At 41.2% G+C, this 25,419-nt stretch overlaps 1 protein-coding gene across 1 annotated transcript; it reads right to left on the bottom strand.

The window, feature by feature from the left end:
• Positions 1-24,302, bottom strand: LOC140649155 (serine/threonine-protein kinase MARK1-like). Its single transcript, XM_072855930.1, has 9 exons — positions 24,051-24,302; positions 22,798-23,090; positions 18,250-18,305; positions 16,969-17,107; positions 12,390-12,517; positions 10,209-10,344; positions 8,477-8,654; positions 1,646-1,865; positions 1-752 (listed from the first exon to the last, which is right to left on the bottom strand). Exons 1-9 carry the CDS (start codon positions 24,300-24,302, stop codon positions 1-3), a joined length of 2,154 nt encoding a protein of 717 aa, XP_072712031.1.
• Between the last annotated feature and the right edge of the window lie 1,117 nt (positions 24,303-25,419).

Raw genomic sequence — 25,419 nt, 5'->3', positions numbered from 1 at the left:
TTATGCAAAATTTAACCTTAGAATCTCTGCTTTTTTCCCCAACCTGGTTTGGTACGGTGGAGATAAAACCGGAAGATTTAGATCTGTAGTTTTAGGTGTGTGTCTGAGTTGGATAAAGTTTTTCTTAGTTTTCTTGTTGAAAATGTGGGTTGGGTTTTCTTTAGGCTGCCTCACACTTCTTCTGGTAAACGTTTGCTGTTGGGACATGGGGCAGGCTGGTGGTTTTGAACCATTGACTAAAACCAGAGGGCAGATATTTGTATGTTGCCATGATGCCCCCAGCCAGGAAATCTTTCTAGCTAGGGTTTCTCTCAGGGCAGCTTGTCGCAGCCTGGGGAAAGGCGACAGCTGGGGAGAGTCAGTCGTGAGGAGATCAGTGCCCTCTTTATCAAGGTGCCACCGTGTTGGGATGTAAATGTTATCATCTACTGCCTTCAGAAGGTCTTTAATCCTCATGTCCTGATGAGGGAAAGGACTCCTGGCAATAATTATGTTTTCCATTAGGGACTGGGGAAGCACTTTGCTTGAACATGTCATTGCTTGGACATTTGAAGAGGGAGGTTGGTTATTTGCTGGAGTGGATGACAATTTCTCATGAAGACATGGTTTTCTGGCTTCAGTCAAGTCTTCAAAATCATTCAGATTCTCCTGAAAGTCCAAAAGTGGCTGATACATGGGCTCACATGGCGTACTTTTGCTTGATGACTTAGGAGGTCCAAGGTGGATCAACTCTCTGCCTGCAAACTTGGAAACTAAATAGAATATAGAATAAATCAGATCAGCTTCTGCTGGAATGGTATTTTCAAGAAAAATAACATGTTAATATCAAAACAGCTTCATTCCATAATAAAAAAGTCAGTACTTGTAAAGGCATAAATAAAAGTAGATCTTGACATAGAATGAAATTTTTCATCAAGGATTTAAAGCAAATGGTGATCTGGAGGTAGGCAATTGCCAATTTTTTGTTGGGTGAACCGTCTTAAATGAGCACCTCAGCATAAAGTTGCCTGCCTTAATTTTAGTGACTATTCTTCATTTATGCTTCTGGGGCTATATATCACATTAATTTAACCATGCCACATATGTGAGTAGCTGTGGGCGTGCAATAACTGGAGCAGAAATAAGTCTAAATTCAGATCTGGAGTTTGATTATCCAATACTGTGCATCTTCTATATTTTTGAGACTATGGAAAATGATGCCATGGATGTGAATGCAACCCCTTCTTGAGTATAAGCGAAGTTGTGACACTTGCACCATGCTCACATTCATCCTGGGAATGTAAATAATTTCCTTTTTTTCTCATAAACGTCTATTCTTGGAAGTGCCTTAGCAGTACTAGTACCATCCCAGGGTGACTCATAGAGGAACTAACCTACACAATGACACGGAACAGTTATTTGTAATCAGTACCTGCAGAATGTAAACCAGATCAGGGGTTCACCTGCTAATTTTTTCACCTGATCAACATTCAATCAATCACCAAACTTGAGGCTGGGAAAGAATTGCTCAAAATACTTGTAATTTCAGAACAAAGTGGAAGGATATTTCTATAGAACTTTCAGGAATTGTGTTCCCTTTTTTTCCTAGACAGATACCCCGGTACCCTTTCAGACAAAATGCCAAGACTGTATTTCAGAACAGTACCTTCTGGGAAGTTTTCTTGGTTTTCCAGTGTAATTGCGATCTCATCTTCTTGAATAGCATCTGGCACTGCCAGGGTTAGTACAGAAGGAAATGCCCTATTACCATAATTCCTGAGGTTTTCCAGAGTGTCCATTTCAGCCTTCTGGGAAATCTGAATTTCTGACTCCCTATTCAAATGTTTATCAGGATTAATATTTTGTTTTTCTATTTCATTTTCCCTCTGCAAAATGATCAGACAGCATTCAATTAGTATGGAACAAAAAACCACCTTGAACTTTAAAGAAAATCACAGTATAACACGTGCAATGGGAAATCTTGTTTTCACACAAGCCTTAGTTACACACATCAACTTTTCATCTGAGCAGACCCCATGCCAAAGGTTCTTCCTGAAACCCAGCTGCACATGGGCTGGCAGACCCTGCCTTTTACCGCACAGGCCATAGGGAGCAAGTTTTCATGAAAACCCACTGGAGACTAGAATGCCATCTTTGGAGAGCCCGTAGCACTTCCTTTGAGGCTTATGGCTCAGAGTCTGGTAACAGATGTCTGAGGGAGACCAGGGTACCACAGAGCTCATGCTGCAAAGCAAAAACATTACAGGATTCTGTGAACCACCCCCCGACCCAGGAGGAAGATTATCGTGGGACTGTGAGGGCAGGCAGTCAGCACAGGGCTAGAGCAGTCCTGGGAAGGTTTTGCAGTGGGATTGCAGCAGGAAGACCTCCATGGAGCTACGGTAACAGGACTGAGCATCCTGACACAAGCATGGGCTCCAGGACTCCCTCCTGTCGCAGTGCCGTCACCCTTACTCCTACGTGCATCCTACGTGCACATGGGGGTGTGTTCTCATATGTAGGACACTTGTCTGTCCCATGATTCAAGTTTTCAGAGCATCATGCACGCTGGGTTTCAGGTATCAAAACCTTGTGAAAATGCAAGGGCTGCACAGTTAAATAAATCCCCTTCTACAGTACTAAGGGCCGTGATGAGCTATCTGCACCATGTGCTGCTTCTGCCAAAGACCATCTTCTCTCAGGTCTGGCAATCCTGAAAATGAAATTTCTGAAATGTATTGACTATCCACATGGATATTCCAGTTCACGACCAAGCTTTTTATCACATTCTCTATATCATCTTTGACAGACCCACTTCATCATTATGCAGCTACCACTTCAAGGATTATCTGTAGTAAGTTTTGATCTTTTCGCTGCCATCCCCACATAATACAAATTTCTTGCTTCCAGAATCAGAGAAGTCATTTGTTTTACTGTGGTATATTTATCTTTCATGGTTTTCTTCTATTCTTTGCATTGCAAAGTACTCCCCTTGTGAAAAGTATGTTTTCAATCTAACGTGCCATTATAAAAAGTGGGTGTAATTTGTGGAGAAAAGGCACTTTTGAAAGCTTGCATGTATTTTGTGAGTTAGCAAAAATGTTTGGAAAAGTTTGAAGGGCCCCAAACCTCAAACTTGTGGGGTTACTCCATCCTTCCTACTTATTTGCAGCACCCAATCACAATTAAGGAAATTATTTTTAAAGTATTTATAAAAAGAAACACAATATGTTTAAGTTGACAACATATTGCTAAAACCACACTAGATCAATTGGGAATTTGAGATGTCATAAGCATTTTAGGCTATGCAATCAAATAGTCTCCCAGGAGTTTACACACTGCTAGTTAAGAAAACAAATTTTCATCTTACATTTTGCAAGCTGTCACCTTATATACAGTATATCAGAAAACTTGCCATGACTGGTTTTACTGCCAGACCTCTTAAGAGCTAATTGGTTAAGCACCTGGGCAGGAAGCTTTTTGGCAGAAATGCTATTTTCTGCAAGGACTAGCTATAAAGTTCTGGATGGCAAATTGTAATCATTAAGGCTCCCTCTTCTACAACAGAACACATAAAATGTAAATACATTGCTTGGAGGAATTACGATGCATAAAGGGACAGGCTGTGTTTTAAGTTTATCCAATGACTTATGGCTCAAATGTGAACATGGAAAGGATCTTACGCTTTTTTCAGAGTCAAGCTTTCAGCAGACTTCTCTAATTGCACCCAGAAAAATGAGAATCACATCTGTTTGCATCCACCAAAACTATTATTTGCATGTACAAATGTTAACTTATGTATACAAGAAGGAGTTGCAAATGCAATGACTCACACTGGTTTTTCAAACACAGGGGCTTTTGTACATGAAAAATAATTTCCACACTTTTTTGAAGTTGTGGATTAGAAGTTCTGCTGAAAATTTGTCCCCAGGAAATTGTATGTTTCTTTGGTATTGTGTGAAAAATCATAGCGTAGTCTGCTGCCTGAAATGAGTTGAATGCAGTGGTTTGTGAATATGTGTTTGAGTTCCAAACAATGTTTTGGGCTGATTGTGTTGGTGGAATTTTTTATTGCATATTATTCATGAGCATTGTCATGAATGCAAATACTTTTTTGTTTGTGTTGATATTTGATATGTTTGGTTCTTTTTGGACAGAATTTTCAGAAGAGCTAGATGCCAACTTTCTCTACAATTCACTGAGGAGAGGGGAGGTTTTTAATTTGCTCAAAAATACTGGACTATTTTTTTACCAGAAATTTACTCCTTTATAAATATTAGCTGTCTGTAAATATCTCTTTTCATAGGCAGATAAGAATATGCAATATCCTTTACAGTCCTAGAGAGAAATAATGTAAATTAATGGCAATTTGTTTTCAGGGTACTTCATTTTACCTGTGACTGTTAATTGTTACTTATTTGTTTTACTCATTTAGATTTAAATTTGCACTCATTTAAATGCAAATGCTAATTTTTGTGCTTTAATTTTATGCACACAAGTTGTCTTGTTGAGCTCAGTGAAACTATTCATATACTTAAAGTTAAAGCTGATGCATACGTTTGCAAGATCTGGAGAGCTGGAAGGAAATTATGTGATTTAATGACGGATCACACACTGCTAGTAATAAATAGCAAATAGTTGGCATTATACAGAATAGAAAGAACATCTATCTATGCATTTTGAAATATCCTTGGCATAGTTTGTAATACAAATATCGAATATCCATGCTGTTGTAATTAAGCTCCAGTAACATTATCAGGATCTCAACAAGAAGATGAAAAAGTGGGAAATTTCCTCCTTGCACTCTGTTAACAATCATTACGCTTCTTCCTCAGTTTCAATTCTCTGTGGGCGGGTGGTCGGAGAAGTGCATTGCAGCCTGCCAAAGAGGTGGTTGAATTTGGCCTCTTTTAGACCAAAGCAGAGAATCTTCCCCCCAAGATAATGCCCTGCCAGCTGCCTCCTCTGAGAGCCGTGCCAGCGCAGCGTGGGCTAGGCTCCAGGGGAGCTGGGGGCTGCTCTTGGCTCTGCCTCTGCCCAAAAACGTCATGCTACCCGTGTGGGGCTCCGCCTTGGGATCCAAGAGATGCATTCTTTTCTTTTCCCTATATACTTTGCATACGCTTAGGGCTAAGTTTTGCGGTTGTGTAAGCATGTGCATAAAGTAGCTTTTGCTGAAGAACAGGCTAGAGGATACTGGAAAAATAAGAGCATTGGGTAAGAACGCCCAATTTGATTTCTTAGCCAGCCTTCCCCTCCCTTCCCCCTCTTTTTGCCCAAACCCCAGTCTTTCTGGGCAATAGGAATATTGCTGAACATTGGAGAAACTGGCGTAAGGTGGTAGCACTGGTAGTCATGGTTTAAAAGAGCTCCTGGGCAGGAGTGATTGCACAGGTTAATTGTGTGTAAGGCTTGAATAAGAAACAACCGAGAGGCGATCATTATTAACTACGAATAGTTGCAGAGCCTAACTACTAGCAAGGGAGAAATACTAATTTTCATAATACAGAAGAATGTAAGAGGGAGTAGAGGGATGAAATTAAGAAACGAACGATGTAGAGTGACTATCTGGGAAAAAAACTATGAGTTTTACAAACACTCTTTGATTACAGAATAATCCCTAAATGGTACTAGTATCAGGCTTAGTGTTTCTGAGTTTAAAGGTAGCATTTACAAACCTTGTGCTAACAAACAAGAGGAAACGAACTTTTAATGACATGGAAAGATAGTATGAATTGGTCTTTTCTAATTTCCTAATTTCTATGTCTTAGTAACAGATATTAGAAGGTATTATTTATGATAGAATCCACTCTGCCAAATTTAGGCATCTAGCTTGTGCCTGTATTTCAGCTTATCAGCAAAGATGCCCTCCTAAAAGCGAGTCATTTCCCTGCAAAGCCATCAAAGGGAGATTCTGTCTGTCCGAATGCAAATTCAAGAAGTCCCCACATTGAACATGTGAAGATTTTCAGATCAGCATTGTTTTGTGGTGCAGAAGAAAGAACTGCACATCTGGGAGCTACGTGGAAAGGGACATAGGGAAAGTGTAGAAATGGGGAGTTGTGATATGACACAACCGAACAGAGTCCAGAGTGCATATCCGGTTCACGTGCTAGACACGTCCCCACTAGGTTTAGTTCAGCAAGGGGAAGTGCAAAGTCCTGCAGCCTGGGGAGGAACAACCCCAGGTACCAGCATATGCCACCCAGGGGCCACCCAGCTGGAAAGCAGCTTGGCAGAGAAGGACCTGGGGGTCCTGGTGGACACCAAGTTGACCATCAGCCAGCCATGTGCCCTTGCTGCAAAGATGGTGAATGGTGTCCTGGGCTGCTTTAGGAGGAAGGTTGCCAGCAGGTCGAGGGAGGTGATGCTGCCCCTCTATTCAGCGCTGGTGAGGCCACACCTGGAGCAGTCTGTCCAGGTCTGGGCTCCCCAGTACAGAAAGACATGGAGCTACTGGGGAGAGTCCAGTGAAGGGCCACAGAGATGATGAAGGGACTGAAGCATCTCCCCTATGAAGAAAGGCTGAGAGAGCTGGGACTGTTCAGCCTGGAGAAGAGAAGGCTCAGGGAGATCTCATCAATATATACAAATGTCTGAAGAGAGGGGGCAAAGAGGATGGAGCCAGGCTCTTTCCAGTGGTGCCCAGTGACAGGACCAGAGGCCATGGGCACAAACTGAAACATGGGAGGTTCCCTCTGAACATCAGGAAATGCTTTTTCACTGTGAGGGTGACTGGGCACTGGCACAGGTTGCCCAGGGAGGCTGCGGAGTCTCCATCCTTGGAGATATTGAGAAGCCATCTGGGCATGGTCCTGGGCAACCAGCTCCAGGTGGCCCTGCTTGAGCAGGGGGTTTGGACCAGACGACCTCCAGAGATCCCTGCCAACCTCAGCCAGTCTGTGATTCTGTGATTCTGTGAAAGTCACCACTGTTTTGAGCTGGTAGCTGTCTACGTTATTTTGCGTCAGTACTGGCTTGGGTTTAAACCTTTGTCTGGAAAAATGTCAACATGGAGAAAGAAAATGTCAGTCATTCCTTTGTTAAACTTCCCCTCTTTTTCTCCTTGCTCTACCAAAACCTCCAGCCTGCCTGGAAAATATACTAGGACTTCAAAACAATAATTTGTAGTGTTATTGCCTTACTATGGGAGCCATTTTTTGGGTCTGTGCTTGAATTCAGCTTGACTCTCTGCCTTAACAAGGCATTTTGGATGCCAGGAGTGGCAGGAAGAAACGCAGCCCCTTAATCAGCTTGTAACTTACTTGATGCACACGATTGCTTCCCTCTTCCACCCGGGTAGGATGCTGAAAGAGGTCACAGAGGACGTGAAACGCTACCACTTGCCTGGAAGGCTAAATCTCTAGGGGCTGTAAATCAGCTTGCTATCCAGAGATTCAGGAAAGCTGGTCAATAGCCTTCACGATATGGTTCTTTTTGAGTGACTTACGATTTAGCAGATCCAATTTAAAATTATAACATGAAAAAATCACATATGTGAAGGAAAGCTTCCTCCTCCTAAGCACGCATGCGCACACACACACACACTCCCCAACTCATATTTTTGAGTTGTGGCTCTGCCTGCAAACACTGCACGGGCTGTTGTGACCTTGGGGCTGTGTGCTGGGATGGAGATCTGGATCTGCTCAAGCTCATCTGAATAATTTCTAGAGGAGTCAACTGGACCTTCTCAAAATACAGCTTCTCCAGGGCAAAGGCTTTGAATGGGAAGCTAATCGCTGATGTGTGTTATTTTGTTGCTGAAACTTTCCCCATTGCACTTGTGTGTTAGAAGCTGGAATTTGGCTTCCTGTCTGCCTAGTTTCTGCCTGAGGCAAAATTTTTATGACTGAGCTGTGAACCCCTTAGTGGAGATGGTTGTAAAAGAAAGCTTACAGCCTTTTTAACTAATTGTGGCCTTACCAGCGATTACCATAATTTTCTGAATTTATTTTTTAAATTTTTGTCCTCTCTGATCTCACTCCATGTCCCTGAGTGAGTTGGAGCTGAAGTGTGAGCATAAGATACAGTGGTAAAAATACAAAAAAAGATGCTGGGAAAAGATTTTACAACTTTCACAGCTTCCCACTCACTTCCCCAGACTTTGGATCAGGCCCTCACGGACCAGTCAGAAAGGGAAGGGATGGCGAGGTCACTGAGATGCTAATGTTCCTAATTGAAAAGTAATCTTTCATGTAAAGCAGAATAATTCTCAATCCCATTACAACCAGCAGCCCATTTTTAAAATTAATTAGTCATAAAAAAGGGTATATTTATCTCTGGAAAAAAAAATCCCTTAAAATAATCACCTCTGAGAATGCCAGAACATAGGTTTCCTGAGACTGCACCCAGATCTGCAATTTCATTACTATTTTTGGTGAGTTTTGTCTCCATTCCATGGACAACCACCTTTTTCACATGTGCTGTGTGGCTGTTGTGACGTTCCTCATAGGCATCCAGGGAGCACTTTGTGCCTGCCATGATCATGGTATCTTACCTGGGCTCTTTTGCGGTCTTTCTGGTACCTGAGCAGTTTTTTCAGCAATAAGCAATAAGAAGCCATGGCAGGAGAAGGTCTGTTATTTATTAAAATGTTGATAACTTCTGAAAGACTGAACTTCATCATTTCTGTCATGTAGTTTAAAACAACGGGATTCAATTCACTGGGGCAAAGTCTGAAATATTAGGAAAAAGTATTTAAATACAAATGATGCGTCCAGATACAATGTCAGAATTTACAGTAAGCGGACAACACACTTCTTGTGATGTAGCTGGAGCAGGCTAAGTCGATTGTACATGCAGATTATGATACACAGTTGTGCAAAAATCCCCTGTCTGGCTACACTAACTTCACTGCTGGGCTGAGGCTCTGTTACTGCATTATTAAATATCCTATTATTGATATAATTGATTACTCTGAAAGGACACCCGCGAGGATTAAGCTTGAAAAATTAAAAGATGGAAACCAGCATTTTCTCATTTTAATCGAGTGTGTATTTTTTGGTTCTCAGTATAGTAGTCTCAAATGGATTAACAGAGAGTGCGTGTACGTGTGCGTAAGAAGACAGGAAGAGCCCCAACGGCAGGAAAATCTCAAAGGACAAAAAAAGAACTAAGGAAAGTACAGGAGGATTTTGATTTTTATATAAATCAGATTGTGAAATAAAACTTGTTATGTTATAATGATAATTGTTTTACTCACAGGCTTCTGTTAGTAGTAAAGTCTAGTAAAGGCATTTTAGAAATATGACAGCCTTGGATGCTGAGACTCCTAAGACATTTTTTCAAACTTGTCTAACTTCAGTATGAATGGGCACAGACACATCTGAGGGGAGGGAAGGATGGCAAATGTAGGAACGGTGGGCAGTTCTCAGAGAAATGAACAAATTGCACATAGATTTCTAATAGCCCCGGCTGTGACTGGCAGTGGATCACTTGGATTGTGGTAGGAAAACCTGCCATGTGTCCTGCAGACACCATTGCAGATGGTGCAGATTACATAGGCCAAATTGCTCTCTTTTTCAGTTAGTGTAAAATATTGACTTTTACAGAATGATCTGGGCACAAAATATTTGACCCATGACTAGGTACTTTCAGCTGTGAGGAAGATGTAAAAGGTCCATCACTGAAATTAGGTATTTAAAGACATGCAAAGTATACTTTGCAGCCTCCCAGTATGAAAGATGAATAACATCTCGAAAGTTGGCAATGTTTATGTGAAACGTTATATTGCACATATCTATTTCAAACTTTTATAATAATCTTAAACTGCAAAGTGGCTTGCTAAAAAAAAAAATGGAGACTAGTTAAGGCCAGTTACAAAGATGGATGAGAATAAAAATTATTAGAATAACAAGAACTTCAGTGTAATATAAAAATGTCGTTCCCTCAGGTAGGCATGCAAGACCTAGTTTTGCAGGAAAGGATTAGAAGCACACTGTCTAGAAATTAGTGGCACCAGTGAGGCATGTTCAGAACAAAATTAATGATACAATGGATATAAGCAGTTCTATAAGGATGTTTCCTCTCATATAGAATTTGCCCACAGTTAGAAAAGTTGATGTGGTGTTTTCTGAAATAAAATTCTGTCATTTTGGAACAGCCCTGAGCAGATAACAAGAATCTTCTAAAACAAACAAAACAAAAAAATTCCTAAAAACCCCAACACTTCCCCCTCAAATCCCAAATCCTGAAATCCCAAGCTAGAAAAGAGATGTGAATTTTTTTACCTGTTCTCATAGGTAGAAGCATTCAGTATTTTCCTGGTGAAGCCTTCGTTCAACCATTTGTCTTTTATTGCTTCTTTGACTCCAGGCCTCTTAGCAGGGTCAGGCTCAAGTAAGGACTGCACGAAGTGTACAGCTCCTGTGCAGTATTCAGATGAAATGGCTTGTTTACTAGTAATATCTGATTATTTGGGGAGTGCAAAATTTTCCTTTTTCAGAAATGTGGCACTTGCCCTGCCTAAGCAGGGTGCGCAGCAGGGGCCAAACCATGCTGGGAGGCATGCTACGGACCTATGGATGCTGCTATAGATACAGCACTGGACCTCGCTTCCTAATTTGCTTGATTTACCCCAGTGAATGCAGCCTATGGCATCAATAGCAATCTCAGCATTGTGCTCACTCAGCATTCGATCAAGGCTCTGAGAAGGGACACTTCTGTGCCAGCTGACTACCCAGGAGTTACATTCCTCCCACAAAGAAGCTAACCTCATTGATAAAACTCTGTATCGAGGGAGGGAGATGTACCCGTGTGCTCAGATGACGTGTTGTGCTTTGGCTTTCTGGAGTTGGGACAGGGAAAGCTCAAACATTCCCATATGTCTATCACTCAGCTCCAACACTGCATAAAGTCCCTCTCTTTTTTTTCTTCTTGGGAAAACTCTACCGAATTCTTCCATATTCCTTGGGGATGTTTTGAAATGAGCAAAATGGCAAGTGAGCATTAAAATGGAAACATACTGCTCCTTTCACTTGTAATCTCCTTCAGAAGAACTTAGATCTAAAGTATGCAAAGCTTGTTTACTACTGCTCTCTCACTAAATTCCCAATGGGCAAGGGAACAATGGAGTTATCCGCAATCTTCCACTAACTGTGTGGGCTTTGTAGAAAAGCAGAGATAATGCATTTATTAGTAGAAGCTATAACAATAGCATAAATAGAAAAATTAGAAATATAATAATTGCAGCTATGGAGGGCTTGTAGAAAAATGGAGCTGCTCTCTGGCAACCAATCTCCAAAGAAAGATAAATGAGAGACTAATGTACAAACATTCTGGACAGCTATGGTAGATATCCTCATACCGTTTACTGGGAGAGAAAAAGAAATTGAGTCATCACATTATCTTAATACTGTAACTCCGGACTAGATGCAGCTAGCTTAGTCTGGAACTGTCTGCTGCTTCCCAGGGCTTGGCTGCAGGCAGCCACTGAAGCTAATCTTGGTTCCTAGGCTCATTCTTGCCTAACGTCAGAGCAAAGCTGCTCGAAATGATGGGGAGATCTGAACTCATGCTGGTAGATAGCTGGGTAAAACAAGTCTCATTTGCTCTGCTTTCTGACTTGGTCAGTGAAGCTGCACAGCAACGGCTGTGAGAAGGGGCCCAAGCCTGTGATGTTCAACAGAGCAGATGCTAGTCCAGGTGGAGAGAAAAGAGGGACTAAAGCCAGAGATGTATAGGAATCATTGTAAAGCAGCAGAATTGTGAGCTTTGAGGAAGTAAATTTGGGACTGCTAACCCAGAGTGTATATACACCAGCATGACTTCTGGGTTTTAGAGCCATGGGCTGTAATTCAGGATAGAGCTTTTGAGAACTATCTTTCCCAGTTGTCTTAAAAGACTCCATAGACTGCACCTCATTAAAGATTGTCAGTAAAATTCATTGAATAATGTCATATTTCAGTTCTTTCTCATGAAAAATATGAACAGACTCTTCACAAAAATAGCCTTCCCATTTCTTTAATTATCTCAGTGTTGTGGGTTCTGTCTGTAGCCAAAAGATAAGCTCTTCAGGAAAAATTATCTAAGGTTTTGATAACTGTGTTTTGGGAAAAACAGGAAAGAATGCCTGGCTACGACACACAGCGTGGGACATACAAAACATGACAGAGTTCTCATTTATTGCACAGCTGCTCCACTTATGTAAAAGCAATGTACATTTTATTCCCCCTGTAAATAGGAACCAAGAGTAGTGGTCTTTTGAGGAGACAACAATGTTATTTTCCTACTAGCCTGAGATAAAGAGATCTTGCCTAAAGCACACAAAAGTTATTTCTAAATGCAAACGAAGCAACTGGAAAAGGTACCTCTTATTTTCCAGAAGATTGCGTTATTGCTAAATTCACTTTATTACATGGGTTAGACCTTTTATACATCAGTATTCTTTATAAAAAATTGGAGTGCTTTACCAGGGGAGATATCTGATGGAATAGGGCTGATTTCTCCGATTAACATTTTTTGATGTAGCTGCTTGATATTAAAAGGTTCCACTGTGAAGGGTAATGTGCCAGTTAGCATAGCAAACATGCTTACACCTCTGTCAAAGAAAAAGACAAACATCAGAGCTCCATATAATGCTAATGAAGATTTGTTTAAAAATCCCACAAAGCTATGAGTCAAGTTTCAGAGATTTGCCTTCAATATCAAGAATGAGGTTACAAATTACCTCTAAGCAGCAATTTGTACTGAATACACATCTTACGCCTTTTTTCTTTGTGTAAATGCCATTTTATCTAGAAAAGAATGTTGTGGTAAGTGTGTATAAAATAGACTGTACAGTGAATGACTGGAAAGCCTGCAGTGTTGAAAGTGGAAACCTGCTGTTTATTTTTAAAATAAGCTCATTGGAGTGTCAGTGTAGTGTACCCAGCCCACCAGAATAAAGCATTTTGGTTTGGAGGCTGAGTGACAACACAGAGCTGGGACTGATGTGATAGATCTTGTTCCAAATAGTAATTCAGTTCTTCTTGCTTTGCTCAGATTGCTAAATTAGGTGTGACTTATGCCTAGAAGGCATTCATTTGGTAACAGCTTGCTGTTGGCTAAAGACCTAAAACTTTAAGTCTTGCGAAAGACTAACAGTCTGCTAGCAGTGATCAGCAAACTTTGTGAAGGTTTGCCATTCAGTCTGGAGAAGTACCAACGTTTGGAAAACTTGCTTAGCTGTCCCGAGTTTGTGAACGGGGAGGTTTCCTTGAACACTCTCCATGGTACTTCCTTGCTCCAGCTGAGCTGCGCCACCGCAACAGCACTTCTCTTTGCCATCCTTTGCCGTTTCTCTATTGAACTCAGTCAAGACAGTCATTTTAGGAATTCAAGCAGTTCTAATTTAATTGATCTGGTTGGTACATTAGTGCAGATGATGACGACGTTATCTGTGAAACAGATCTGTTTGTGGCGTGCACAACTACAATCTTTTTTTAATGTTTTCAAACAGTTGAAAAACCATGAGAAGATGATGGCACCATTGAAAAACCATGAGAAGATGGTGGCACCTTTTTCTAAATGTTGCATGGAATTGCATTTGAACCAGTGACCTATGGATAAATGTTTTTTATTACTCTCAACTAGGACTTATCTTGTCTCACTTTAACCATCTAAAAACCTAGGTATCAGTAGTTATCAATGGAATCAAAGACAGGCCTCTCCAAGAGAGTTTCATCACAGCTATGTTATACAGCTATTTTAGGCTACATTTAAGTGCCTCAGGAGATGAGCTGTCTCCCTGCACTGACAATAACAGGACACTAGCTGTCTGGTATAACCCAGATGCCTGGTTGTTAAATGGCTAAATATAGGTGAGATCAATCTCTTCTCACTTTACCAAACCTTCTGATAAAACTAGTCCTTGAATGTAATGCTTTCCAAAACTTTCCTGATGAATCCTTAGAGTAAAAAACCCCAGAGATACAAAGGAAACATGCCGCAATTAAATGACATTGAGTTGACTGAAGTAGCAAGGATTGTTGTTCTATAATAGATAATAGCATGTGGATTAAATGTAGCTGGAGTTGAAGCGAGAGAAGGGCCCCTGAATATCCTCTGATGAGTGGGAGTAACATGCAGTGCAAACGGATCTCTAATGTCATTACAACATTAAATACATTTTTCTTTTCAACACTGCAAACACTACCATGCACTTTAAATTGCTGGTGATGATATACATGATTGGTGCTTTAAACTGGCAATATAGTTCTTTTCATCAGCCTACTGGATGGGGAATCCCCAAAGTATGGGAATTTGGGGAATGGATGGAGCTGCCATCCTAAAAATCTCTTTTTAAATCTTATGTACAAAATGTAGCTAGTTAACAGTAATGCACTTAGTAGTTAATTATATCTGGAATCTGATGGCATGTTAAACTTGAAAGTTTATTAGCTGTAACAGACTGCTTTTCCTCTCTCCGACTGAACTATCTGGATTTGTTTGAATACAGCAGCTGTTTCCTCAATTCAGCTGGTGCACGAAAGCCAATCACTTTCCAGTCCTTCAAAGAATCTTTAAAATCTTATGCACAAAAGTTATGATTAGGCAAAACAAGCACTGCTGTTCGCAATTGCCTCATAGGAGCCTTAGCTGTATTATAGTTGAAACTGGTTGGTTTTCTGAATGTGCTTCTGACTGAACATGGCTTTCTGGTTCCCATTGTAATGACTCCTTGTCAGTCCTGCTGCATAAAGTCAGTATTTCTCCACCACACTGGAATCTTTTGCCAGAGTCCAGTCGATCTGCAATCCTTTATTTATTTTGTGACAATAGAAGTTACTTATCTTTCTAATTAATATTTTAGTTCATCAGAATTCCCTTTTCCATGATGATAATGTGAACAATTCAGGTTAAATTGTAAATATGCTTTATGCCTAAAATGTAGAATATGTCTATGTTAAATACTTATATAAGTTTTATATAGCCCTTAACCTGTTAAGTGATGTTTATTAACAGTGAGCTCAGTAAATTGTTCTAAGGTTACTGCTTTGCCTTCATTCAGACATTGAAATGTGAAATAAATATAATCCTATTTAAGTGCTGACAGCATCCCCTAGACCTGATTCGTCTGTGTTATGTCTACATAAATTCACAGTAGCGCTCTTGAAATCCAGACTTGTACTGAAGTAATTTGGTAGAATTTGTCCCTTTATCCTTAACTTTGTGTACCATTAATATCCTGTAAATTTACAGGAAGGTATAAGAATCATAGTTAGGTATAAGAATCATAGTTAGATCAAACCCCTAATATATAGTATGTCTGCCAGAAGCAGGTCTTGAGAGGAATAATGTGCATTATATATTTATGTGTATATAAGTCCTCTTTCTCTTTTGAGCATATAGGAACGCTAAGCTTCTACTTTAGACATCTGAATCAGATGCCTATATGTAGGTACCAGCAACCTTGTAGATGAAAGTAAAACGCTTTGTCCTCTGTAGATACACAGTTTAGTAAAGACTGCTGAGAGCTCCTTAAAGAGACTCCGTATTCTTGCAGCTGGACAAGCAGGTGGGGCATCCCAGTTCAGAGCAGTTCTGTACATCCAGACCTCCTGTTCCTTCTGGCAGGTGACCAGAGAGAGGTAGTTTGGGTTTGGATCAAATGCAGCGTTGTGTCTTGAACGGGAACAGAACATTAAGGTCCGTTAGATCAATACGGTTGTGGGGTGGGATGGGAGGTGGCACTTCTAAGCCAAAAAGTCCAAATACTCTTACAAGTCTTCTGAGCTGTTTGAAACCCACGGGCTTTCATCAGTGGCTTCAATAGCACCCTGATTTTTACCCTGCCACTTGTTAGTTAAGATACTGCAGGGAGTTATGGTTGCAATTGTAAATAGGTGGGAGGAGTCTGGACAAAGGTGCATGTGACCAGCCACTGGGTTTTTGAATCTTAGTGCTCTAGATGAAGATTTGGCTTAGTCTATATTACTCATCTTCTATGCCCTGAATCATACCTGCTAGAAATGTGCTTAAAAACATGTTCCAGGTGGAACTCTCAGACCAGGGCATATGGTCACTATCAAAACAGCTGAGGAGAAGCTGATACGTGGGCACATATACCTACAGATAAATATGAACTTCCTTTGGACAAATGATGGACATGGAGAGCTGCTCTCCTATCCAGATCCATGAATATCAAAGGATACAAAAATGGACTTAATATACTATCATTTTCTCAGATCCATCCAGAAAAACTGTCAAAAAAGTAAAAACCCGCAAACTTGACTGCTAGAATTGCAAACTGCAAATGCAGTTGAAAAGTCTGAGATAATTTATGTGAAAAATTACTCTTCTGATGGCACCTTCTGCATTTTTCTTTATTATAAGAGACATATCCTATAGATGTAATGAACAAAGAAAAAGGAATCCATTCAGGTTTGTGCCACCTATGAAGTAAATAACTCCACTTTTTAATCATAATCTGATATAAAGGCCTAGCCAAGGTATGGATGAAGGTCTCCTGGCTCTGCTGTAGCCACATCTTTGGTCTGTGTGTCCCTGAGACTCAATTTTTCTTTCAGATTTCTTCTTTTGGCAAAGTAGACGGAAATGCCCATTTGTCCGCTCAGGGTTTCCAGGGCTTCTGATTTTGACAGAAGTTACTCAGATATCAGCTGTACCTGTGTGCCAGAAGGACAGGAGGGCGGGGGGTTCATCTGAGGGGGCTGGTACGTACAAGCTCTTTCTCTCCCTTTTCAGAACAGGCTCCTAGAGCTGGGTACCCTACCTTCTGCTGAATTCCCTTGCCACAGGCTTACTCCAGAATAGCACATGCATTGCTCATTCATTTTTTTTCCTCCAGTGTTCTGCAATGGATACATGTTTCAAGATATATTTTTCACACCCATATATTTTTTTTTCTGGCAACCCTTCTCTGATATATCTCTGCTTTCCCCACTGATGCCCCAAAGCAGAGTGCCACCAACCTATTCATATCAGAGTCTTGTCTAAATGATTCAGTGCTGAGAGTGTTTTGATAAGTATCTTTTTAGACCTACTTACATGGACCAGACATCCACCTTTGGACCATATTTCCTATGAGCAAGGAGTTCTGGGGCAGCATAAGCTGGGCTTCCACACTGGGTATGTAACAGCTCCTGAGAGAGACCCTCAAACTTTGCAGTATTGCTCAGTCCAAAATCTGATGGTCACAAAAACAAAGGCGAAGAAGTTTTAGTCTCTTCTTAAAATAGTCTAACTTTGCAAATTGGTTAAAGATAGGAGAAAGATGAAAACAGCAGCTGGCTTTAGCATCTGGTGACATCTCAGCTGTGGATGCCAATTTGGGTTCAAGTAAATGTGCCATGAATTAGCAGAGGTAACAGTGAAGTTTCCCAGCCATGGGGATGTATGCCTGGTTTGGTTGATTTGGGTTTAGCTATTTTAGTTTGCCTCAGTTGACTGTATGCTAGTACAAGGGGTTAGCTACACAGCTGCATTAGCATGGCTTAATGAGCTATGGCATTTGGCTCAGCTGGCTGTGCTTTAGCCCGTTGTAAACGTGGGGTAAAATGTGCTAACTTAAGCCTTTTTCTCTGTATATGTGCATGTGCGCAAGGGGGAGGGAAGAGAAAGGTGTGATTGTAAAGGACTGGCTGGCTATAAAACAGGGGTGAAGAGTTGGTGCCTTTTTTCTCAGAGGTGTTAAGCTTTTAAAAGTTTGGGAAACACTGGGTTAAACATGTGGCCTCTCTAAAAGGGAGCTTCCCTCACGGGGATTTTTCTGTGCGGTTTCCATAGAATAAAATTAATGTTTCTCTGAGCTGTGTTAACTGCTTGGTGCAAATTCCCTCATTTTTATAAATGTTTGCTTCACAACTGTAGCAAGGTTTCTGTTAGTGACCAAAACAGACTTTTTTTTTTTACACATACCAAATGATGAGGTTTCTAGTTGGAGTAATGACTCGGCAGAAGCTAATGTGTCCATACCTGCGTTTCACCCCAGAAGATTTATTTCTTTCTCTACAAATCACTTCTGCTAGGAACAGCTTTCTACACATAAAAGCTGTAATTGTTTCTTGCTTCTCCAGCAATACACAAGGGAAAACAATAGGCAAAATTGTTTTCCTTGTTCTCTTAAAAATATGTTTTAGTTAAAGCTCAAATAAACAAGCTGTTAAGTTATACTTCATAACTTCTATTTATTCTAAAAGCTCAAATATGTTTATTGAATAATCACAAGCTCACTCATAAAATGTGCTGTTTAAATAGTAGTTGAACTGTCACTGAAAGCCACACAAAATAAAAAGCTGAAAACAAGCTTCACAGATAATGTGTACCTACCAACAATTTTGATGTTGTTGTTCTCATCAAGAAGAAAATTTTCAATTTTTAGGTCCCTGAAATGAAGACAGAAGGCAAACTTTAAGGCCTGATGTCCCAGCTAACCATCTGCAGATAGTTTTTAGAAAAGTTTAATTGAAATAATAACAATAGTTCTGCACAGCTCTGCCTACAGTTCTAACAAGATCTTTATTCCTTCCTGAAGTTTTCAGTTGGGAAAATGGAAACTTTCTGTATTTCAGGGAATATTTAATGAATACATATTTTAAATAGACCATTCATTTTAGGAATCATCCGTTCTACTGATGTACTTTTTAAAAAAAATGAACATCATTTATTTCTTCTTTTGAGTAAAAAATAAAGTTGCATGTACTTAGACCCAGAGTGTTTTTGTCTTTGTTGAAGTAATGAGCACTGTTGAGTATTTCTGCTTTCTTTGTGAGTAAATCGTGCCTGAGAGATATGAAGGATGAGAAGGGAACTGGAAAGTAAGATCTTGCAGAGGAGGGGAGGTGTACCACAGCTGGGTGGGGGACAGATACCCTGAAGGTGGAGACATCTCCGCAGTGATGTTTATGTAAACAGGGTCAACCAGTATCAGCCGCCCCTGCAGGAGGACGTAATTCAGAGCTGCAGGAAAAATGCTGTTAGCTGGCTCAGGCGCTTACTTGCTTATTGTGGGAACATTTATATCCTTACAAATTCAAACCAAAAGCCAGACTATTGCTCCACTGTGGGGAACGCCTGAAGTGGCAGCTGAAGTCTTTCACAGCACGGGGGAATCCTCAGCCAGTGTAATTTGGGTGTTGGGAGGCGTTCCAGGAGCCTGCGGTGCTTTGCTGACTCCCATCACGGCCTCCCGTGTGCCGCTGGGGGCTTCCCTCGGCTCTGCGGGGAGCGCGGGGGGACAGAGCAAATTTCAGAAGCGGCTCCACGTACGTGGATTTCCCTCCCACCCTCTCTGAAGTCGTGAAGCACTTTCGTCAGCCCAAAGACCTCAGAGAGTACAGGAGGAGAAACCAAAAGGAGGGATGGGAACAAGGACAGGAGCAAGGAGCAAGGGCTGGGAGGACCGGTGCTGCACAAACAGCACTGCACTGCTGCAGGGGAGTAAGTCCAGAGGTGTACCCGGTGGTCCCGCTGGGTGGTTTTATGGGAGAGTCCTTTAATCTCCGTGGTTCTGGATGGGACAGCATTGCACTCCAAACCCTCTTCCGCCCCAGGCTGAGAATGGGATGGAGATGGTTTTAATGATAACTCTTTAATCGGTTTTAATTTGAATAGCATGTTTTCTACAGTGGCAAATAAGCCAGTGCCCAAAAGCTGGGAGGTAGATTTGAGATAACTTTGTTCATAGCTTATCCCTGTGACATAACATTGTGCACTAAAACTGTGTGGTTTAAAACCAGTTGTGTTTCAGGCCACTGCAAATCTGACATTTCTATCGGATTTAGCACCCCACAGGGCACTCTGATGACTTTTACTACACTACAATTAAATAATGTTACATTGGATTGCCACAACTGCTGTTCTATAGGCTGAGCTGAGTGATCACACAGTTAATAAAAATGTATGCTTTCTTGCCTGAAAAACCTGATAATGGTCACTATTAAAGTTTACATAGTGTCAGAAGTTATCCTGCATCAAAGATACATCTTTTTCTTTTTTTCCAAAGGAAACTTTCCCAGAAATGTTGTAAGTTTAAGCAACATCATCAATTTTTTCTCATTCCCGTGGGGACTTCAGAGAGAGTGCCTAGAGGGCAGCTTGTGATGCTTCTCCAGGTCTTTGGTCCAGTAGTGATTCAAAAGGATATATGACATTTTTATATGGGAGAAGGGAAAATATCCAGGAAAAATTAGGAACTGTACATGCAAGAAAGTTACTGTCACTTAGCAAGCACTTTAGGAGTTGGTAGCTGACTGTGTGCATGCGCTAGCCCAATCCAATTGCGAGGTAATGTGATTTAGCTTATATGTCTTTATTTGAGGTTTTTAAGCTCAGATGCATTACCTCACCACTTGGCCATGTCTAGAGCAGGCATAGGGATAGTTAGCAGAGCTCAGTTGATGAGTGTTAGCTTGTGAAGCTGTTGAACCTGATCTTGTGCCTAAGCCGCCTTATATCTGGCACAGTAAAGTGCTGTGTGCTGGATGAATAAGCAAGTGAGTCAATCCTCCATCTTCTTGATCATTTTGGCAACAGTGGCATCAAAATCAACCGTGATCTTGCATGGACAAGAAAGGTACTACCTTTACTGTGAAAAGTAGACTCAACCTTAATTTAAGTCACAAGGATTTGTTGGATCAGTGCTGATTTTAGTGCTGAATAGGAAAAGTGAAGCTCAGGAAACAAAATAGCTGTCAAACATAGCACAGGATTTCTGATGAGCGATATTAATTTGGACAAAAAATAGTTAGAAAACTGGCCAGTTTTTCATCAGGTATATTATTAAGACAATAGGAAATACTGCTTTTCTGAGGTATATCCCAGGGTTAAAAATCAGGAATGCCCATAAGACACTTCTGAGCAAAAGTATATTAGATTAGCAAATTCTTAAGCTTAGGAATGAGACCTTGGAGGCACCTCCATTCTAGTAAAATAAAGAGGCCCCGGGCACAGACCCAAGCATTGGCACACAATTATCCATCTCATGAAATTATTACCATGATACCTGGTGTGATTTTACCAGCACCCTCCCCAGCAATGCCCTGACACCTGTGGGGTGCTGGGGTAGTGTGGAGCAGCAGCTGTTCCCACCAGGCAGTTTGGGAACTCTCCTTTCCTTTTGTTAAAGCAATACAAAGAGTTGAGCTTTGCTCAGTGCTTAGATGAGAAAATCAGATTGACTTTGTGCGGTAACTTTCCTATTTCTGTGCTCATCTTTCTGGAAACATTGATGCCTTCTTTTCAGAAGAGGATATACCCACAATTATCCTCGTCGGTTTAACCTCTGCAGTGAATTGCTATAAATCACTGCAGCTGGAGCTGAGCGGGGAAGCCCTTCCAGATCCTTCCCAGTCTGCTTCTGGTATGAAGTCAAGGCTGCAGCTCTGAATCTCAAAGCTAGCAGCAGGTCACGAGTTGAGGTACTGCTGACTGAACCTATGCCTGTGACCTAGCAAGGTGGCTGGGCTCCTGCTGGACCATGCAACTTCATAAACCCTATGACAAGGCGCTTGAGAGCCAGGGATGAATTTTCCTTTAGTTAGGGGGGTTTGATAGTAAAGCAAGTCTCTGGAGGAGCTCACACCACTTTGTACCTGGCTGCTCTCAGTGTGTGCAGCAAAATTATTCTCTCTTGCAAAGCTTTCCCAGCAAAACAATACCAACACAAGAAGATAAAAGTAGGGGAAGACGTCAGGCTACTTCACTGCTCACCAGGAAGAGTTGTTTCCAAACAAAAAGAAGGGATGAGGGCTTGAGAAATTCGTGAAGAATGTTGTCATGGGAAGAATGTAAATGTTATTAACACGGGCACTGAAGAAATGCTGTAAAATAGATTAGTTAGGGAACCACCAAGGCAGGGATGTCAGCCTGGATTAAATGGGTGAAGCGCCTTGGGTTTATTTTCTGGTGGTTTTTTTTGTTTTGTTTTGTTTTTTGTTTAAATTCTCTAGGTCAGATACTGACTATTTCTTTCTTGTCCATTCCTTACTAATTAACAAATCCAATATAATTAAGTGCTGGATTGCAAGCATTTCAAGTCACAGAGCACTTGTAAATGCTGAGCCATCACATTCACAGCTTATTTGTTTCACGGCTGATGTAACAATACAGTCAACTGAATTACTTGCAAGGTCCTGGGGGCTTTCTTGATGAGTGCATTTACCATTTAAAATTAAGGATCTGACTGACTGCGGATCATTAAGTAAAACAGAAAACCGGTGGGAAAAACTGCTTCTTGCCTATTCTCCCACCTCAAATGGAAGTCCTTATTCTGCTGCTCTTGGCATATGTGCCAAGATCCCTAGTGGGGGGAAGAAGATCATCTCTCCTTGCATGGGCTGCTCAGGTTCCTCTAGCAGTGGCTGAAGTCATGATCTGTCCCCATAATGCAAAAGCCAGCATGGAAGGCCAGCGACCTGCCACAGACCTGGGCCCGCAGGACCATGTCCTCTGTGCAGGCAGTGAGCTGTGATTCCTCAATCTTCTGTCCTGAGTGATGTGTGGTTATTTCAATATGTTGTGGCTAACCAAATGAAATCAATATTTATATGCATAGCCACACTGAAATATTTGAATTAGATACACGTTTTTCACCAGCTAATTCTGAGATAATCATGGCAAAGTATTAATTTGTTGTGCTGATCAGCTCTTATCCCTGGTCTGAGTTACTTTACTTCCCAAGGAGTGTGTAACAGCTTATCTTCTACCACCACTGAGAATAAAATGCTTTATTAAGATGGGCTGAGAGAACACAGTCTTCTTTGCAATCCTTGTTTTTACAAGGGAAAAATAAAGAAATGCTCTCAGTGAAGAAGTGCACTCTATGTTCTTGCACACTTTCTTTTCTTACTGTTCTTTGGAAGGAGGGAAACATCTTACCTGTGAACAATCCCCTGGCAATGCAGGTGCTCTACTGCAGACAGAATTTGCCTGGTGTATCTCCTTACTTCCCTTTCTGCCAGCCTCTTTTTGTCACAAATTCTGTCCAGGAGGTCCCCACCGAGGCACAGCTCCATCACCATGTAATAGGAGTTGTCAGTCTCCAAGGTCTCAAATAGCCGAACAACATTGGGGTGCTTAATCATCTGGTGTATCCGTGGCTCACGCTTCATATTTTTTAAAATGTAGGAATCCTGCTTGGCTTTTCTCTTGTCAATGACTTTTATGGCTACCTAAATTGCAGGATATATGCAAATTGGCAACAAGCTTTGCAACCTAGATTAATTTTCGAAAGGATGGGGAGTAAGCTGACATGTGGGAGAAGCTGTTTTTGACGTGATGTTGATAATTAGTATCACAGAGGGAGACATTGTCGATGGAAGAATACAATTTTTATTTCTCTTGAAAGCCAAAACAAGAAGGCTGAACTGTCATGTCTATCCATCTGATTGCATTAATAAATACACATATATGAAATGTTCTCAAGTGCAAAAAATCCCTACATGCTTGACTGTTAACTGCATCTGTACTGTACCACATTTTTTTTCTAACATGCTCCCTTCTGATTTGGTCTAAAAGCCATTCAAGATACTGGCTATAAAGGGCTGGGATTAGGCCCTTTGCAGTTTGGGCAGCTAGTCAGCCAGTGAAGCTACTGAAGCCATAAGAAAAGTAAAAATAAAAAAGCCACTTGATGGTAATCCACCCTTCCACAGTTACGTGTAGTGGTATGTTATTTTAGCCCAACTGAGCTAGAGATAACAGATGTTATCTGTATCCTGCCATATAAATGATTGCTGTTGGAGTGGCTGGCTTTTCAATAAGTGTTGTCCATAGCTTTAAAGGTCAGATACGTCGCACTAATTACTCAATGAGGATTATCAGGGAAAGCAGATTTGAAATTGTCTTTATGCCATTACCCTATTCTCTTTCAGTGGGAGGATATCTTTGTTGCCTATATTGTTTTATAATTGTGAAAACAGTTGCACTCAGTACATATTCACACATGTGCCTGATTATACATGAGCAGTAAACTCAATTTATGAGGTTAATTTATGAGGATAAGGTTCAGAGGATAATTCACTGAGCAGATTGTGGTTTGCAGATTAAATGGTCTGAAATTCTCTGTCATAAGTTAGTGGTGAGGTTACTTGCGATTTCTAGTGCGTGGTACCCACTAATTAGGAGCTTACCTTCTCCCCCGTGGGGATGTGCAGCCCCTCCATCACCTTGGCAAAGGAACCCTTGTTGATCATTTTGCCTACTAAGTAATTCCCAACTTGTTTGGAGTGAGGGAAATTCTTTCCAGTCTCTTGGGGCATCTTGTTAAAACAAGCAGGTATTTTTATATCCTTTAAGTTTTTCTCCCATTCTGGTAAAATCCCATCCAAGTTGCCAGTATCTGTCATTTTGTTGTCCGAGCCTGCTTTCATTGCTGTGGGCATCCCTGGAGAGTCAGACTTGTATTGCTACTTTCCAGATGTAGCTTCTGATTCACAGCAGATCCAGGCATTAAGTCTGTACATCTTGTGGTGCAAGTGCCATCCCGCTGATCACACAGCAACTAATCCTTTCCCTCCGAGACTCCGTGTTTGTCACTGATCTCTACCCTGGGCACACAGATCTGCTCAAGCAGAACCAAGTGGTAGATTATTAACCTAACCTGATACGCAATGTCAGTTAATGCCCCGGAGCTGCCGAGACAGATGACACATAATCCCAGCATTAGCCTGGAATATACCGCTCTCTTCCTCCTACAGCAGGTCCCTAAACAAGTTGCACCAAACTAAACTGAGCCTCAGTTTTCCTTGCATGCATATTGCTGGTGTGCAAGGGCACAATTTATTTTAAAAACACTGTGATACCTAGCATGAATGCAAAGCTGAGTTATGTACCTGATGCTGTGCAAGCATTCACACATTTGCTGTGTAAAGCATATAAACATATATGCACTTGTAGCACATTTAAGTTCCAGGGTCCTGGCCTGATTCCAGGTCAGCTATCTTGCATTTCCTGGGACTTGATTCCTGTTCTGTAAAATGTAGCAGCGTGGACAGAGTGAGTGTGTGTGTGTGTGTGTATGTGTGAGCATTTTCCTCCTTACAGCAATGACTGATAAAAAGAAGAAAAGAAAAGAGGGTTTTTTTTTCCTACAGCTGTTGTCTATCTGTATCTGTCTTCATTACCTGGGTTCTTTCCAAAGTCACAGAGAGAGAAAAGAGCCTTTACAGAAAGTGCTTTCACATACCTGCAATTTGAGCCGGGAGTTGCCATCTCTCTCCACTGACTACAATGGAATCTTAGAGAACCAAAGGCCTTCCCATAACTTAGTGCGATGACGAATCCTTTCTCCACCCTTTGTCACTTGGAGTTGAACAATAAGCGGCGTCCTCCTTGCCTGATTTGACTTGTGAAGCTCACGAAGGGCAAAAATTTTCCAGGATGAGTAAAAATGAGAAGGAATTTTTTAAAAAGTGTTTAAAGTCCAAAGCGGATTTACTGTACACTTTACAGTTCAAACTCATGGGTGAGTTCAATGCATCACCATCTGCATGCAGCTGC

This window comes from Ciconia boyciana, chromosome 3 (genome assembly GCF_034638445.1).
Source record: "Ciconia boyciana chromosome 3, ASM3463844v1, whole genome shotgun sequence".
NCBI lineage: Eukaryota > Metazoa > Chordata > Aves > Ciconiiformes > Ciconiidae > Ciconia > Ciconia boyciana.
This window is presented reverse-complemented; position numbering and strand designations above follow the sequence as displayed.

Bases quoted from the DNA above. Each gene is read 5' to 3' on its own strand.
- LOC140649155 (XM_072855930.1), bottom strand. From the start codon at position 24,302: ATGCCCACAGCAATGAAAGCAGGCTCGGACAACAAAATGACAGATACT. The intron at 18,306-22,797 runs GTAAGATGTTTC...TCTTCATTTCAG, and splicing joins TGCCAGGGGATTGTTCACAG to GGACCTAAAAATTGAAAATT. The intron at 8,655-10,208 runs GTAAAAAAATTC...CTAATATTTCAG, and splicing joins GCTTCTACCTATGAGAACAG to ACTTTGCCCCAGTGAATTGA.